The 15,903-nt window shown below is 51.2% G+C and overlaps 1 protein-coding gene across 2 annotated transcripts; it reads left to right on the top strand.

The window, feature by feature from the left end:
* Positions 1 to 15: 15 nt before the first annotated feature.
* Spry4 (sprouty RTK signaling antagonist 4) lies at positions 16 to 14,824 on the top strand. Of its 2 annotated transcripts, none has more exons than XM_005380708.2 (2): positions 16 to 201; positions 10,302 to 14,824. In XM_005380708.2, the coding sequence occupies exon 2, from the start codon at positions 10,349 to 10,351 to the stop codon at positions 11,246 to 11,248; it is 900 nt and encodes a 299-aa protein (XP_005380765.1). In that variant the 5' UTR covers positions 16 to 201; positions 10,302 to 10,348; the 3' UTR covers positions 11,249 to 14,824. The 2 variants fall into 2 exon arrangements, with proteins under 2 accessions (XP_005380765.1, XP_005380766.1); XM_005380709.2 differs by lacking the exon at positions 16 to 201 and adding an exon at positions 803 to 1,129.
* Positions 14,825 to 15,903: the final 1,079 nt, after the last annotated feature.

Raw genomic sequence — 15,903 nt, forward strand, 5'->3', positions numbered from 1 at the left:
AGCCATTTTCCCAGGCAGTGGTTGCAACACCGCCGCCGAGGCAGCGAGCGGAGCTGACAGCGCGGAGCTGGCTCTGCGGGACGCTGGGAGCCTTGCGGGTTTCTCCGGCTGGTGTCTGCGAGTACAGCGGCGGCTGAACCGCTCGGCTTCAGGGATTTACACAGACTTGGAGCAATGCTTGTGACTCTGCAGCTCCTCAAAGTAAGTCCATGGCCAGTTTGGAGATCCGAAACTGGCCACTCCGAGCCGCGACGCTACTCCCCCTCGGGCTGGGGCAAATGGTGCGCTATTTCTAACCGCGCCTCAGTGTTCCTCTCCTCTGTCTGCGCCTCCCTTAGTCGCTGCGGTGCTCCCCAGGTCCCTGACGCCTTCAGCCCGGCCGGCGCGGCGCTGGGGTGTTCACAGCCTGGCACCGCTGTTTTCGACCCCTGGGTATTGCCAAGCCTGACTTCCCCGCCCTCTGCCACTCGGGAAGCCCCGTGCGTGTCTTCGGAGTTTGCCTCTGGCCTGGCTTCTTTCCTCCTGCCGCCCCTCGCCTCGGACGCTGGAATGGTTGGTTCTAGGCTTGTTCGGAAGCTGCCGTTTGGGTCTGGGGGTGCCCTCGCCTGAGGCGGCTCTCCCACCCCCGGGCTGCGTGCCCACGGTCTTCCCGGCCCGCCGCAGCGGCCTATGCTCGACGTAGATTTTTCTTCCCCCTTTTGAGCTGGGACAGACTGACTGGCTTTCTGCCCTTCTGCCTTCCCCTCGATGGTCAGCTCTGGGCCGGCCCAGGACTGGGCATTTCTGCTCCCGCTCCTTGACGAGGCGGTTCCAGGCCGTCTGACCTTTGCTCGGCTGCCGCATTTTATGCTGTGCAACTGCCTTGCAGTTGTCTTTTTCTTCTCCAGCTCTGCAGGGTCCGAGGCTCTCGGCTACCCCATGCCTCCCCTTCCCTGGGCTGTGCCGGGCCCCAGAGCCCCCGGGCGTCGCTAGGACTGTGGTGGGGGCTGAAGGTGCGTTTACATAACGCCGGGCGTGTGGGAGCTGGAGGAAGAGGTTGCATGCGTAGGAGAGATAAGACTCCGACTTCTCCTGCTTCCCATCTTGGTGGTACCAGGCTTGACATAACGTAGAAGAGAGGATAGAGACGGTACGTTCTGAAAAATTCTGGATCGCCAAGACCACAGGAGCAATGAGGGGGGTGAAGGGCGGATTTGGCCAGCCAGGGCAACCGGAGCTTGGCTGCATCACTGGGGCCAGGGCTGTGCCCAGTTCCCCCTCCATGCAGGCGATCAAAAAGCGTTTAGACAGTAGCTGCTCTTGTGCAAGAAGACGGTTTCTCAATTTTCTTTGATTGGGGGCTGGGGGTTGTGGGCAGAGGAGGCTAGAGAAGCGGAAAATGGTTACAAGGCTTGAAGGGCTGAGGGATGGAGGGAGAGGGGAAATGGGCTGGAGGGGATGGTGAGCAGAGGAGAGCTGCTGGCTGCCTCCCACCAACTGCTGGATAGGCATCCATATTGGCAGTCTGGCTGAGGGCAGGAGGCCTCCTTATGGCGCAGCCAGACTCCAGGGAACCCCCCCGCCATGGCTTATGCTGGGAGGGAAGGTGTGGAGTGGGTGGAGTACCCAGACCAAGTGGCAGAAGCCCCTCTTTCCCGTCTCCGAATCGATGGCGTGACTCTCTCCAGTTGGGGAGAGCCCAGACACTGAAGGCCAGAGAACTTGTTGAGGGGCAGGAGGAGCTGGTGCATGGCTGCTGTCTGTTTAGCTGACCAAGGTTCTAACCTTCCTGACAAGCCTCTCAGGGATACAAAGCTGGAAGGTAAAAGGCCCAGAGCAGTTGGGAAATAGGGATTTATCAATCTCTTAATAAGCTCCATCTGGCCTGAGGCCCTACCCAATATTGCACTGGTGGATTTCACAATGTTTAGAGTTCTCCAGATCTTCAGAAATGGAGCATAAACATTTTATTCCCATGTAGTACAAGTGTGGGGCGGTCTAGGAAAGGAAGTACTGTATAGTTGGACTCACTCTGTCTCCTCTCCCCCTCTCCCCCTCTCCCTCTCTCTGTCTCCCTCCCTCTGAAGGGTAAGAAGAAGTTGTGTAGATGTCTATTACGAAATCGCATTTCTGCTGTTTCCCTTCCCTGGGGAGCGTCCTTTGCTGGCTGGCCTAGGGTGAATCCTAACCTGGTAATCAGCGGACATGCTGACCAATGGAGCTGTGTGGCCACGGTGGTATGGGGGAAAGGTGAAAGGGGCACTTTGGTGGCAGATTTCTGCAATCTCTACGGAAGCCTATCCTTCAGCTAGGATGAGGGAAGACTTTATAAAGATGCCTGCTGGTTGTCTTCCTTTTTAGTTTCTGAACGCGAGTCCTTTTCCTTCTTATGGGGTATAAATCTCTGCAGCCCGTACCCCTCCTCTGAGTTCCCACAACCTTTTCTAGATTATCCTCTGAAATGGCAGCTTTTCCATAGAGCTTTGGTTGGGTCTGGTGGGTAGGGACAACACATAGCGTGGATTGATTCCAGGTTAAAGCAGGCCAGAGACTGGGCGTTTGGAACTCCCTGATGTCATTTTTGTCTGCATCCTTCTAGAATTAGTGGCAAGATGTGGCTTTCTGGCAATTCACCCTCTGCCCAGTGAGTAACCCTAGAGCCTTATCTTGTAAACCTGACATTAAATGTGCCTAGAGGTTTGGCTGACTTTCTTAAGAGACAACAAATGAAGGTAAAATGTAAAAGTAATTTAAAAATTAAAGTAGAGGGGGAAAAAATCTTCAACACTTTTAAAGTGGCCCTTAGGATGTGTTACCCTAGCTTGGTGTAGTGGCACATGCCTGTAACCGGGAGGCTGTGGCAGGAGGATCACTGCAAGTTCGAGGACAACCTGGGCTACGAAGTGAGTTCAAGGCCAGTCTGAACTGCAGAGTGGGACCCTGTCTCAAAAAGCCCCCCAAAAGGTTGTGTTGCCCGGGGATCTAATAACTTGCATCATTCTAGGGACTTCAGTTTCTGATTCTAGAGGTAGGTGCCTTTGTGTACCATGTTCAGCCTATAGTTTTGTACTCCCACACACAAGCATTTTCTGGTTGTGTTTTTTTTTTTTTTTTTTCTTGAGACAGGGCCTCACTATGCACTTGAGGTTGGCCTTGAGCTCACTTTGTAGCTCAGGCTGGCCTTGAACTCGCAGCAGTCGGAGTGCTGGGATTATAGGCATGCACCACCACACCCAGCACAAGCATTTTCTGAAATTGGGCCATCTGTTCCATCAGGCCTAGGGAAGACCCCCTCCCTCCTTTTTCTTTCTTCCTTTTTTTTTTTTAAATAAGAAGGTCTCACCATGTAGTTGAGGATGGTCTTGAACTGACTATGTACCCTAGGCTGGCCCCGAACTCCCTGCAATCCTCCTGACTCAGCCTTCCAAGTAATACTGGGATTCCAAGGCATGCACCCCAACCCAGTTTAGCCCTCCCTCTTTTTTCTGAGAAGTTCTGATACTCAGAATCACAGCAGTGTTTGGTTCTGAATGCTGATCCTCTAGCACCTAATGAAGAGGAAGTTCTCACAAACTGGGGGAGGATTCCTCCTGTCCTGAATTGGAGGATAAAAGTGGAAGTTTGGGGTTGGAGATGTAGACCCCACAGGTTTTTTAAGGAAGAGGAACAGCAAGAGTGGCGAAGGGGCCATCACATGGGCATCTCAGGAAAGAGGTGACTCATGAGGATATATTTTGCTCTTCTAAAGAGGCAGAGCAAGGAAGTGAAGAAGAACGTAAGGAAGGCTGTATTAGTACTTTTACGTCAAGCTAGGGGCCAGGGCACAGCAAACCAGTGGCCAGGCAAACCTGTTAAGCACAGGCCTTAGTAGAGAATACGATCTTTCAGACTCCTTCCAAGGGGCTAAGGGCCCAGGGAGCTGCAAGCGAGTGGCCAGGACCGGGGCCTATCTCACTGTTATTACTGGATTTCTAAGAATTCCTAAGAAGAGGGCCTAGTTTTCAGAGCATCTCTAACCAAAGGCACAGGAGGTGTGGGGTGTAGCATGATGTAAGAGGCGGAGTATTCTTGGCGCTTGGATCTGGGGCCACCCTGCAGATCCGGACAGCTGACAAGGCTGGAGAATGTATCCGGGACATGTGGCTGGGCTTAAGAGACTCCACCGTTCAGCTGTGATCACGATTGTTCTTTCCAAGGACAGGCCTGCCAGTGGAGGAAGCAAGGGCACTGGGGAGGGAGCACAGATGTGCTAGGCCTCTCTGAGGAGGGAAGGGGCCCTTTGGGGCAGGTGGCCACTTGCAGAAGAGCCGTTTCCCTTGTGGGGCAGCCTGTCTCTTTCTGGCTAGGAGAAAGGGAAGTCATTTCCTGCCCTGTCCCAGGAGTAAACTAAAATCTATTCTTGTCAGTTCATTTCTCAGTGGCTGGTAGGGAGACTAATAAGACTGTCTTGCTGTCCGTGGGAAGAAACGCTGCCCTAGTCCCCCCTGAGCCTTGATTTGGACCAGTAGTTCCCAGGTGGTACCAGGGGAAATGGTACTACCTTCCTTCTTTATAATGCTTGCCTTCTTTCTTTCTTTTTTTTTTTTTTTTTTTTTTTTTTTTTTTTTTTTGGAGACAAGGTCAGGCCAGCCATGAACTCACCCTGTAGCCCAGGCTGGCCTCAAATTCATGGCGATCCTCCTGCCTCAACCCCAGAGTGCTGGGATTACAGGCCTGCGCCACCACGCCCAGCTGATGCTCTGCTTCTGATCCCTCTTTGCGGGGATCTGAGCAGACTGTAATTAAGGGGCTAGTACTACAGCGAAGCAGCAACCTACAGCTGGCTAAAATAGTTCAAAACCAAGTGTACAGTGAGACTCGCATGATAGGCCGGGGCTTTGGAGCTGATTGGTTGTCAAAAGGGAGTGAAGAGAACAGATAAGGGGTGATGGACAGAGTAATGAAAAACAACTGTTTTGTTTTGTTATCCCTAACAGACTGTCACCACCAGTGAGCTCCTTGGATCTGGGCTGGGAGGCAGGGGGTAGAGGGGGGGAAGGAGGCATTCCCAGACAAATCAGCTAACAGCTTTATTTCCCCCACTGGGGCCATTGGGGGCCATTCTCTGCAGAGATAGCAACCTTGGTGTGTAGGCAGGGGCAAGTTCCTGGCTTCCCTGTCTCCCGCCCCTCCTCCCACTGTACAAGACTTTAAAGTAGTCATCGTTTGGTTATAGCTCAGTTAGCTAAACTGGGTCTCTGTCACAAAGAGTGGAGCAGCAGTGGGCAGGCGCTCTGGCAGCCTAGAGATCTGTTCTCTATGTTGCTAAAGGGTTAAACAACCTTCCCTTGAAAGATCCCGCTGAGACTGAAAGGGGCAGTGCAGAAACTGTTGGCCATTCAGAGCCTTTGCCAGTTTGTCACCAGTTGACCTGTACTTCTCAAAGTACAACTGTAAGGTTTTCCTAGTATTTCCTATCTCCCCTCCCTGGGTTAAGTCAAGGGGACGGCTGTAGTTGGGCCAGAATAGGTGGCTGGCCCATCCATTTGTGTAGACATTTAATGTGAGTCTTGCTTCTTTTCTCCTAGCCTGTGTTCAGCAGGTCTACATCCCTGATGCTCAGCCCCTCCTCGCTGGCTGACTCTGGGCTCCTAGACCTGCCAATCAGCAAATACAGGGCTGTGTGCTCTGGGGTTTCCAACGTTCTGCTGATTGAGTATTCTAGGACCTCTTCTTGTTTCATTGTACGTTGCTCCTCCTCCCCCTCCTCTCCAGCCTGTACTGGAAGCTCCATCAATAGAAGGGCCTTGGGCCGGGGATATAGCTCAGCGGCATAAGCGCCTGCCTGGCAAGCGCAAGGTCCTGAGTTCGATTCTCAGTACCAAAAAAAAAAAAAAAAAAAATACAGGCGCCCTTAGGGAAAGTTCAGTGGATAGGTGAGCAGGAGATGGGGTTCCCTTCCACCCCAGGGTTTCCTTCTAAGGACTGCTCTGTAGTGAAATTGTACAAGGGAGACCCATTTGACTTTCGGGCAGCTAAGAATGAAAACAGCAAAGGGGAATGAAGTGACAGAAGGATGCCAGGCAAAGTGCAGAGTGAAAATAACTTGAGCGCTGAGCCCTCCTTCAATGACAGGAACCCCCTTGCCTCCACTCCGCACTGATAAAAGCTGGCTTCATTTCCCTGCTGACTGAGTGTCCCAGGATGACCGACGAGGCACACTGTGAAGGCTGCAGGGGTGTCCTGACTCTTAAGAGTGCTTGCATACCCCGGTGTCCCACGGAGGCTTCTGTAGGCTGGACCGCAGCTAAGGTTATTTATTACCTCTGCTGTCTGGGTTCAAATCCTCCCTGATCAATCACTGTAACTGTGATGATTTATGCTTTTTCCTTTCTTTTGTGGTACTGGGTATAATACCCAGGGCCTTTGCACAGAGCTGCATCTTCACCCTCCTTTTTTTTTTTTTTTTTAGAAAATAAATTTATGCATTTATTTTACTTTTACATTACTCAGGCTGGGCCCGAACTTGTAATCCTTCTGCCTCAGTCTCCCAGAGCGTTGGCATTGTAGGCTTGGCCTACCTCATTGTATTGTGCTCCTTTCTAACTCCAAAGTACTGTCCTCTCTGATGACAAAATAAATCATTGAGGGCTTAGGCATAAAGCCTAGTGCTGAGAAATGTTTCACAAATATTTGCTGCTTCTGTAATCATCATTTATTACTAGAAGATGAGAGGAAGTGAAAGTTACTTGCCTCCTGCTAATCCATAAGATAGTAGCCTGAAACTCCACAGAGGTGCTTCCTTGGCTAGGTGCAGCGTTGGCTTTGTTTCTCTATCCAGAGTCTTCCAAATTGGCCATCGGTCTCTTCCAAACTGCCTACATTAGGCAAAGCCGCCTATTTATATTATAAATCTCTTCCTTCCTTAAAGGGGAAGCAGAGGTACATGTATTAAACTGCACTTAAGAACAAGAACGACAGCAGAGCTTAGGCTGGAGGGTGAGTGGGTCCAGTGAATGGGAATTGATTTAAACCAGCAGAGAGTCGGGCTGGGTTTTTTGTTTTCGAGACATCATGGAGCTGTACCGAGGAGTTATCAAACAGGCAGCTCAGGAAGTTGTTTTTCTTTGTCAGCCAAATTAATTCAGCTGGGCTGTTAGAGGGCCCTCCTGTGGTGGGTCCCTGCTAAGAGGCAGGTGAGGCCCCAGACCTAAGGCAGTTTGAGCAGTGGGACTCTGAGCCAGCCGCCAGGTTTTGCTGAGCTGGTGGCTGGAGGAGAACTTGTATCAGGGTTATGACAGGGAAGGTACATTTTAGAATGGGCCTGCTGGAGACATCAGATGCTGCTGTCCCAGGAGAGCTGAGTCACTGTGGGCCACATTCCCACCCGACGTCTGGCCTTGGCATCTGCCTCTGGAGAGTGGTGGGAGCCTGCTAATCCCAGAGGGCTCGCTGCCTGCAGGGGCTCCTTCCACTGGCTTCCTGCTAGGATATTTCTATGAATTGGGGCATCTGCCTGCTGAAGCCAGGGCCTGGTAAAAAAAAAAAAAAAATCCCTGTGTTGCCCATGCCTTTTGGTTTATCTGCAGGAAGTCCAGCTATTATTAAAGAGTCACAATAATTGAATTGAGAAGGCAGAGATCATCTGCTTGGGAGAGGGGAAGTAAGTATCTTTGACTTTTCCCGTAGCACGGCCAATCCCAGTCCTGGTCCTGAGACAAATCTCCAGCTACCTGGAACATTATAACCTTGAAACTGCCACTGGCGTTTTGTTGGCAGGACCTGTGATCTTCATAACATGGGCTTCTGGAATAAGGAGGTTGTGTTGTCTTGGACATGAGGTTAGGGTTCTGGCTGCCGCACATCTTGGCTGGTAGTGGAGAGCCTTATCCATGGCATTTTCTATTCTTAAGCCAAGTCCCACCTTTTCCTCTAACCAAACTCCCCAGGGCTGGGAACGGGACACTCCTAACCGTGATCTGTTGACCTCAGACTCACTTATTCTAGAAGCAAGCCCTTGGAACCTTACTGAGAATAAACGGAGAGAATGACATAGCATTCCCTGGAAGACTCCTCTCCATAGAGTCTTCCTTGCATTGCCTCTATCCAGCCCTGACCACAGGAGGCTACTTGGGCAAGTGAGTGCTCTTTCCCAGCAGGTTTGCCAGGCATGTAAGGCGGACTCCACCACCAGGAATTCCCCCGCTGGGAGATGATGCTGTTTTCATCTGAAGAGAACTTTGGGGCAGGCACCGCCACTAGGTAGACTTGATCCAAGATAGGAAAAACAAAATATGCTAAAAGAAATGCCAGTATCTTCTAAGTGAGCAGAGCTGCGGGAGCAGAGCCGATAGTGAGAGCCTTGTGTGAATGGGAACTATCAGTTGACTGAGCACTGAACCTTGCGGAAAAGACTCCACGCTTTTTTTTCTTTTGCATTTAGGAGTATAGATGATGCACAGATGAGAGGCTTGTGGATAACCCCTTTTAGCCTCCTCATGAACTTTTCACCTAGAGCTAGCTCTTTAGACAGGCTAACGGTATCCAAGGAAGCCCTTCCCTGATGGTTTTAACTATTTCTGATCGAACGCTTGTCTGCAAGCAGGGGAAATACAGTACTGAGTTCCTCCAAATGTCTCCTTGCCCCATTCCCCTCCTTACTGTAGTCTTGAGTATGAATGAATGCCAGGGCCCCCAGTGTCAGTTCTCCTGTGAGTGGAGTATAGAGCAGACTAAAGACATCAGATGTCCATGGGGTGCAGTGGAATGGGAAACCTATCCACACTCCTCCTCAGGCAGCGCCTTTGGGGCAAGGTGAGCCCAATAGCTGATGGGTAGGGTCAGCTTTCCTAATTACAATGTCATTAGCATGTTGCAAAAGATCTTCAGGGAAACAGCTTTTGCAACACCCTAATCTACTGTGGGTAGTTTTTTTCCTCAAGGACTGTCATCTTCTTCTGCACCCCTCCTTTCCCCAGTCCCCTCGAGTTCTTTAGTCTAATCCTCAGCTTGGATTCTAAACTGTGTCCCCTTGAGCAGAGGTCCTGGCCTTCTGCTGCTACTTCTTTAAATTGATCTCCATCCGAATTCCAAATGTAAAGGTCAGCAGGCAAGGAAATGGCACTTCTAATAGAAAACAATGTGCACTTTCTAAATTTGAACCAAGCCGTTTCCGCTCTTTGATTTAAGTGACTTCCTGGGGTTCCGTGTCAGGCACTGCAGTTGAATCTCTGGCCGGATGCCAACTTAAAATTGCACTCTCTGAGTGAAATTAGAAACTGATCCAGGGTTGGCTTAGCTATTCTAGTAAATAGCATTTAGACCGAACGTTCAGCTCAGCACTTGGAGAAATGGGTGATGTGAGCGCCCCTTGAGAGGGTTTCCCATCCAGGGTGTCAGAAGCTCACCTCCTCAGGAGTTATTAGCCAGTGGAGGTTGCTGCACTTACAAGTGGTAGTGATAAGTTAATATCCTGCATAATGTCCAGATACAGCCCTTCCTTATCTTGTGAATATCTAAAATAAAGGCTTTTATTTATCCAGCTGATAAACTCCATGGGAGCACACAGGGACTGTTGTGTTTACCGCACTGTCCTCGGGGTCCAGCACACAGCGGTTGCAAGTGCTCAGGAAATCTAACCTTAAATTCTGGGGTCGTGATGAATTGTTGAGTATTGCTGTAGACCCAGGAATGTGCTAGGTACTGAACAGGCATTTTCTCATTTAATTCTTGTAAGAACCTATTTTAAAGATGACAAAAAAGTTAAAAACGCAAACCTAAGGCTTAAGGCATAGGAATTAAAGAACTCTTTCACAGCAACACTCTTAGGCCAAGGCAAGAATTCAAAATCTGATCCCAAGTCCTGTGTTCTAACCACTGGACTTTATATCTTACATAAGGAGCATGTTCATAGTGACTGGAAGAATAAATGTATAGACTGCCAGACTTGAGCCCTAGCCCTAAAAACTTGATAACAGTAGATAATTTCAGGGTTATTGTGAAGATCAGTGACTTTAGTATATGAGGTAGTTTGAGAAGTGCCTTATCATTTCTCCTTTTTTGTGGTATACTGGAAACCGAACTCAGGACCTCATGCATGCTAGGCTACCACTGAACTATAGCTCACAGCCCCAAGAAGTGTTATTTCTACCATTATTATTATTATTATTCTCATCATTAATTGTCTGAGCCTTGGAAATTGCTGGAAAGTCCACTGAAGAAATTAGGTCCCATTTCTTGGGCTCCCAAGGCCCTGCTGGGGGAAGGTGGGCCATGGGATGTTAACAGGCTGCATACTGATTCCTGCAATCCATTCTCTCTTCCTGTTCCCCATTTTCCCCCAGGGCCCCTAGAAGCCTGTTACTCGGAGCAGTCCAGGACCTCCAGCCCCATGGAGCCCCCGATTCCACAGAGTGCCCCTGTGACTCCCAGCTCAGTCATGGTGCAGCCCCTTCTTGACAGCCGGATGCCCCACAGCCGCCTCCAGCACCCACTCACCATCCTGCCCATCGACCAGATGAAGACCAGCCACGTGGAGAATGACTACATCGACAACCCGGGCCTGGCTCCCCCCACTGGCCCTAAGCGGACCCGGGGTGGGGCTCCAGAGCTGGCCCTGACGCCCGGCCGCTGTGACCAGGATGTCACCCACCACTGGATTTCCTTCAGTGGGCGCCCCAGCTCCGTGAGCAGCAGCAGCAGCACCTCCTCTGATCAGCGGCTGCTAGACCACATGGCTCCACCACCCGTGGCTGAGCAGGCCTCACCCAGGGCTGTGCGCCTCCAGCCTAAACTGGTCCATTGTAAGCCGCTGGACCTCAAGGGCCTAACAGCCCCACCGGAGCTGGACAAGCACTTCTTGTTGTGCGAGGCCTGCGGGAAATGCAAATGCAAGGAGTGTGCGTCCCCTCGGACGTTGCCTTCCTGCTGGGTCTGCAACCAGGAGTGCCTGTGCTCTGCCCAGACCCTGGTCAACTATGGCACATGCATGTGCCTGGTGCAGGGCATCTTCTACCACTGCACCAATGAGGATGACGAGGGTTCCTGCGCTGACCACCCCTGCTCCTGTTCCCGGTCCAACTGCTGCGCCCGCTGGTCCTTCATGGGCGCCCTCTCCGTGGTGCTGCCCTGCCTGCTCTGCTACCTGCCTGCCACCGGCTGCGTGAAGCTGGCCCAGCGTGGCTACGACCGCCTGCGCCGTCCCGGTTGCCGCTGCAAGCACACGAACAGTGTCATCTGCAAGGCAGGCAGTGGAGATGCCAAGGCCAGCAGGCCTGACAAGCCTTTCTGACTGACGCTTTGGGTTGAGCCCCAAGCGCTGCCCCTGGGAATGAGGGTCCCCCCTGCCAGCCTCCCCACGCTGGCCTTGCTCATCTGTCATCTCCCTGCCCCTAGCTGGGGAAGAAACAGGCAGAGAGCCCACTGCCACCCACCCACTAGTTCCCAAAAGGAGGAAGAAACACTTTGGGGGGGTATTTAGGGTTTTGGAACTTTAGTCAAGCAGATGGGCAGGGTGTGGTTAAGGGGGATTTTTCAGAAGACAGAACACAGATGTGGACACATAGCCAGAAGCTGCAGCTGCTTGATGCCCTTCTTGGTCCCTCCTTCTGCGCTCGTTCCCTCCCACTTGGCCATTGTCTCTGGCTCTCCCGGGAGCTGGCTGCCTGGGAGGAACTGGGAATTGTTAACTGAGCACCAGGGTCCCTTGAAGAGCCTGGGAGTCCTGACTCCGCTTTCTTCTCCTTCCGCACACCAGTCGGCCCCAGTGTCCCGGGGAAGGTGGAGAAGAACACTAGCTATCCTGACTGCGTATACTTGGGAGTGCTGAGGACAGAGGACAGCCAAGGAGCTGAAGCCTCCCAGGAGCCACAAGATGGTTTTGGAGGCACTGCGCAGTGTGTCCCTGTCTCCCAACCCTGTCAGTCACTCTCGGGGGTGTTCCACTCTCGCTACACCGTCCTCCGGCCCAGTTCTTACGAGTCACAGACTCGCCTGCCTGCTATGTCCTGAGTTTTCTCTCTACTCGGATCCTTTCCAGAAACTTGATGGGTAGAGAAGGCCGGGGCAGCACATGCGAGACCAAATATCATTTTGCCAATGAGTCTGAGGCTGTGGTCTCTTGACCCAGTCGTGATGTTTTTATAGAACAACTAAACCAGATGCTAATGGTGTTTTAAAGAACAATAATAAAACAACTTGCTTCCTTTTGGGCCACCCCCAGGAAGGGCTGATTTCAAAATCTGGGGGCGAGCAGCCTCAAGGAGCACAATTCCCCTGCCCCCAAGAAGAGGATTTTATCAGCGAAGAAGAGGCAGCGCCTCCCATTGGCAGAATGACAGTCGAGCCGTGCTGGGCTTGGGTTTCCTCTCTTCTGATTCTGCTGCTTGCTGTCATAGCCTTTTGTGTATAGCGATGCGATGCGTCTGTATCTTTATGTAAATAGATGGTGAAAGAGAGTCTATTTTAGTGTTCGAAAGCCCCAGCGGGGGAGTCAGAAGAGCTCAGAGAGGGTGGGGAAGATTCTCCAGGGTCCACTGGGATTGAGCCCTGCTTTTGTGCACAGCACACCCCTCTCCCGACAGCCCCCAAAGACGTAGCAACTCTTTCTCTCAAGGTGCTAAAGGACTCAGAAAGTGCAGCACGTCCAGTGGGTAGGTACTTGTTGCATGCAAAAGCTATAGTGTGTCTGGTCCCCCCGCCCCGTACCCCCACCTGTTTGGGGTCTTTGCTTTGTGTAGTATTTTGTCCCCCTCCCCTCCAGGAGAGGAAGTAGCTTGGATCAGAAGAAAGGCCCCAGGTGACATTGGAAGCGCATTAGCAGTGTCTGAAGCATTTCCAGCTTGTGCTGTGGAAACAGCTGCCTCCGGGAAGGAGGTAAGGCAGGTAGCTGTGAGTAGCATGTATACCTAATGCTTCCAAGGCCCCCTCCCCTCAGAAACTAGTAGTAACATCTTATGATTTAGCATAAGTTAATTGTAACCATAGGTATTTATTGATTGGAGGAAGGGAGGGTCTTAGTTTCGCTTTATTTATGTAACATTTGCTGGCTTGTAAAAGGCGAGTATAAGATATTGCATCTTCATTCTCTATGGCTAATGCCTATAGCTACCCTGGCCACAGCTGTGACGGATGGATGGATGTTCTTGCACAATTTGGGAGGGGATGGTAGAAAATGAACACGTTCAGCCAACCACTTACACTAATTGAATGTATCAAGTGTATCAGAGGGGCTGGAGATGTTTTCCTCGGTAGAGGTGGCCCCCACAATGATAGCGCACACGTGCACTCTTCTCTTCAAGGCCTCGGGGACTCTTCCCGAGGCCCCTCCCTCAAATCATCTCCACAGGAAATCGGACCCAGTTGCAAGTTGCACTTTGGTGATCCTGGTCTTACACCCATTCTGTGGAGATTTGATTTGCATAAGCTGTGTCTTCGCACATGCACACGTGTACACACACACGAACACACCCTGACCCTCAACCAACACAGACCCTGTTTCCTGGCAAATGGCCTTCTGAACCCTGACTTTTTGTGTACATAGTTGTAAACAGATTTTTTTGTGGGTTTTGGTTTGCCTTTTCTTTTTTTCCCTCTCCCTCTTCTTTTGGCTTGCATTTACCCTGCTGGATGGATGTCTGCAGAACTCTGAAGGAGTTCACTCACCTTGGTGCCCGTGTGCTCAGCAGTAAAGGGGAAAAGTGAAGGCAGTGACCTCGCAGCTCTGTCGTGTGGCAGTCCCTCAGCAGTTTTTCGCTGGCTCCTTGGCAGAAAAAAAGGAAAATAAACATGGCTTGCCTATGGCCCCACCACCCCTTCGAGGCCAGCCAAGGGCCATGAGGGACCAAGCACTCAAACAGGACATCTTTCTGTAGCTGCTTCTGGCTGGTTTCCTGGCACTAGCAGCTTGCTTGGCTGGATGAACCCTCACCTTGGAAAGTGCCAGGCAGCAGGTCCCCGCTTGTCTTGCACCTGGGCCCGCAGTGGTTGCCCTTGCAACTAGGGTCCAGGATGCTTTTCCAGGGGTGCCTTGGCTGCTTCCTTCCCATCCCTGATAGTGGGCTGGAGACGCCAGCGCTCACTGAGCACCCTGGGACCCTGGGCGTAGGCTGCAGAACCCTTGCAGACAAATGACGGGCACCAGCCAGAGTCCTCAGAGCAGCCACCTGGAAGAGTGAGCACAACCCCTTCTGTTGGCACGGGGCCATCACAGCTGACAGGCAAAGGCACCCGTGTGATGCAGAGTTCTTTGAACATACGGAGTCTCCATTGATCCCTGTTGTACATCAGTGGGGCCCAGCGAGGCAGTGACTGGTTGCACTCAAAGAAGTGTAGGTCTGGGGCAGAACCCAGGTGACAGTCACCTCAGAGCAGCATGCTCTCTGGCACTGTCCCAGGAAGCGTCTGACAGGTATGAGCAGCACAGCCTTGCACTGCACAGTTTCCAGGGCATCCACAGACATGTCCAGCCTCTGGTTCCTGCTTCTGGTAAGCCTCCTTGTGCCCTCCTGCTTGCCGTGACCGGGTGTCGGATCTGGTGTTACCGTTTCTGCTCTGGGTAACTGTGCTGTGTCTTACCTTGCTTTTTCTCTGTCCCACAGTTGGGTTTCGTGTTTCAAACAGTAAAGCTGTTCCCGGCTCCCGCCCCACTACATTCCTATTTCATTCTCCCTCTTCACCGCAGCCCCTTCTCACCCCACCACAAGCGTTACCACAGAAGGTTTCCTTTGTATAGAATATTTATTTTGAAGCTCTATTTTAATAGTATTTATTTTAGAAAGTCTACTATTGTAAGAGTTCTTCTGTTTGTGAAGAAAAAAACAAGTTAAAAACTGAATGTACTGATCTAGAAAAATATCTATAAATATATATTGTTAAATATATGCAGGACTGCTGTGTTCTTGTGTGTGTGTTCAGTTTCTTGACATCCTCACCCAGCAGGGCCTCAGGTTTGTCCACGAGCACGACTAGGTCAGTGCACCAGCTGCAAACCTGAGCTGAAGGAAGGGAGCGGGCCTCCCTCTGGGAAAACTTTAGCACCAGGGAGTGTGTTCCCAACCTTTTTATCTCTACTGTTTTTTAAAATTATGAGGCAAGCCCTTGCTAACTTGCCCAGGCTGGCCTCAAATGTGCAATCTTCCTGTCTCGGCCTCTGAGTAGCTAGGAATGCAGATTGTGCCCACTGTACCCTTTCTGAAAGCTTTGTAGCTTATTAGAAAACAGCACTGCCAGGTGCTGTAAAGCCCTTTTTCCTGGGCCGGCTGTCCTCTGCACTGGATGGCTTTGTTTCGTCATTGTTGTTTTTGTCTTTGTCTTTTTGAGACAGGGTCTCGCTATGCAGTTCAGGCTGGCCTTGAGCTCACTCTGTAGCCCAGGCTGGTCTCAAACTTGCAACGATCCTCCTGCCTCAGCCTCCCAAGTGCTGGGATTACAGGCGTGCACCACCACGCCTGGCACTGGATGGCTTTGTAACACAAGTAAGAAAGCTGGAAAGAGCTAGAGGTGGTAGGGAAGAACAATATAATCTGTCCACTTCCCAAAAGATTTACAGCTCTTCCCCCTTTTTTGGGCCCTGGCACCCTCAAGTCTATATGTTTCAAAAAGCTGAACAGAAAAGCCCATGGTGATTTTCCTTGTCCTGACTGCATGCATAGATACTGCCCCAGGCCAGGCCTTTGTCCTCTGACATCTACACACGTGCTAACGTGTCTCGCCTTCCTCCTGGTCTTCCATTGGCTTCTTTCCCTCAGCCCATCAACACCATTGCTCAGGAAGCCCCAGCCTCTCCTCAGAGAGAATACAGCTGTGGGAACTTTTTAAAATTCATGTACCAGTCACAGTGAAATTTGAACTACATGCCTCTTTCCCCAAAGCAAAATCAATTAAAACTACCAATATGTCAGGGGTAATGGTGAAGGGAGAAATCAGAACACCCAGGCCAATTCTTGG

This window comes from Chinchilla lanigera, unplaced genomic scaffold (genome assembly GCF_000276665.1).
Source record: "Chinchilla lanigera isolate Chin_1 unplaced genomic scaffold, ChiLan1.0 scaffold00014, whole genome shotgun sequence".
NCBI classification, from domain to species: Eukaryota; Metazoa; Chordata; class Mammalia; order Rodentia; family Chinchillidae; genus Chinchilla; species Chinchilla lanigera.

Coding starts and splice junctions, on each gene's coding strand:
- Spry4 (XM_005380708.2), top strand. CDS start 10,349: ATGGAGCCCCCGATTCCACAGAGTGCCCCTGTGACTCCCAGCTCAGTC.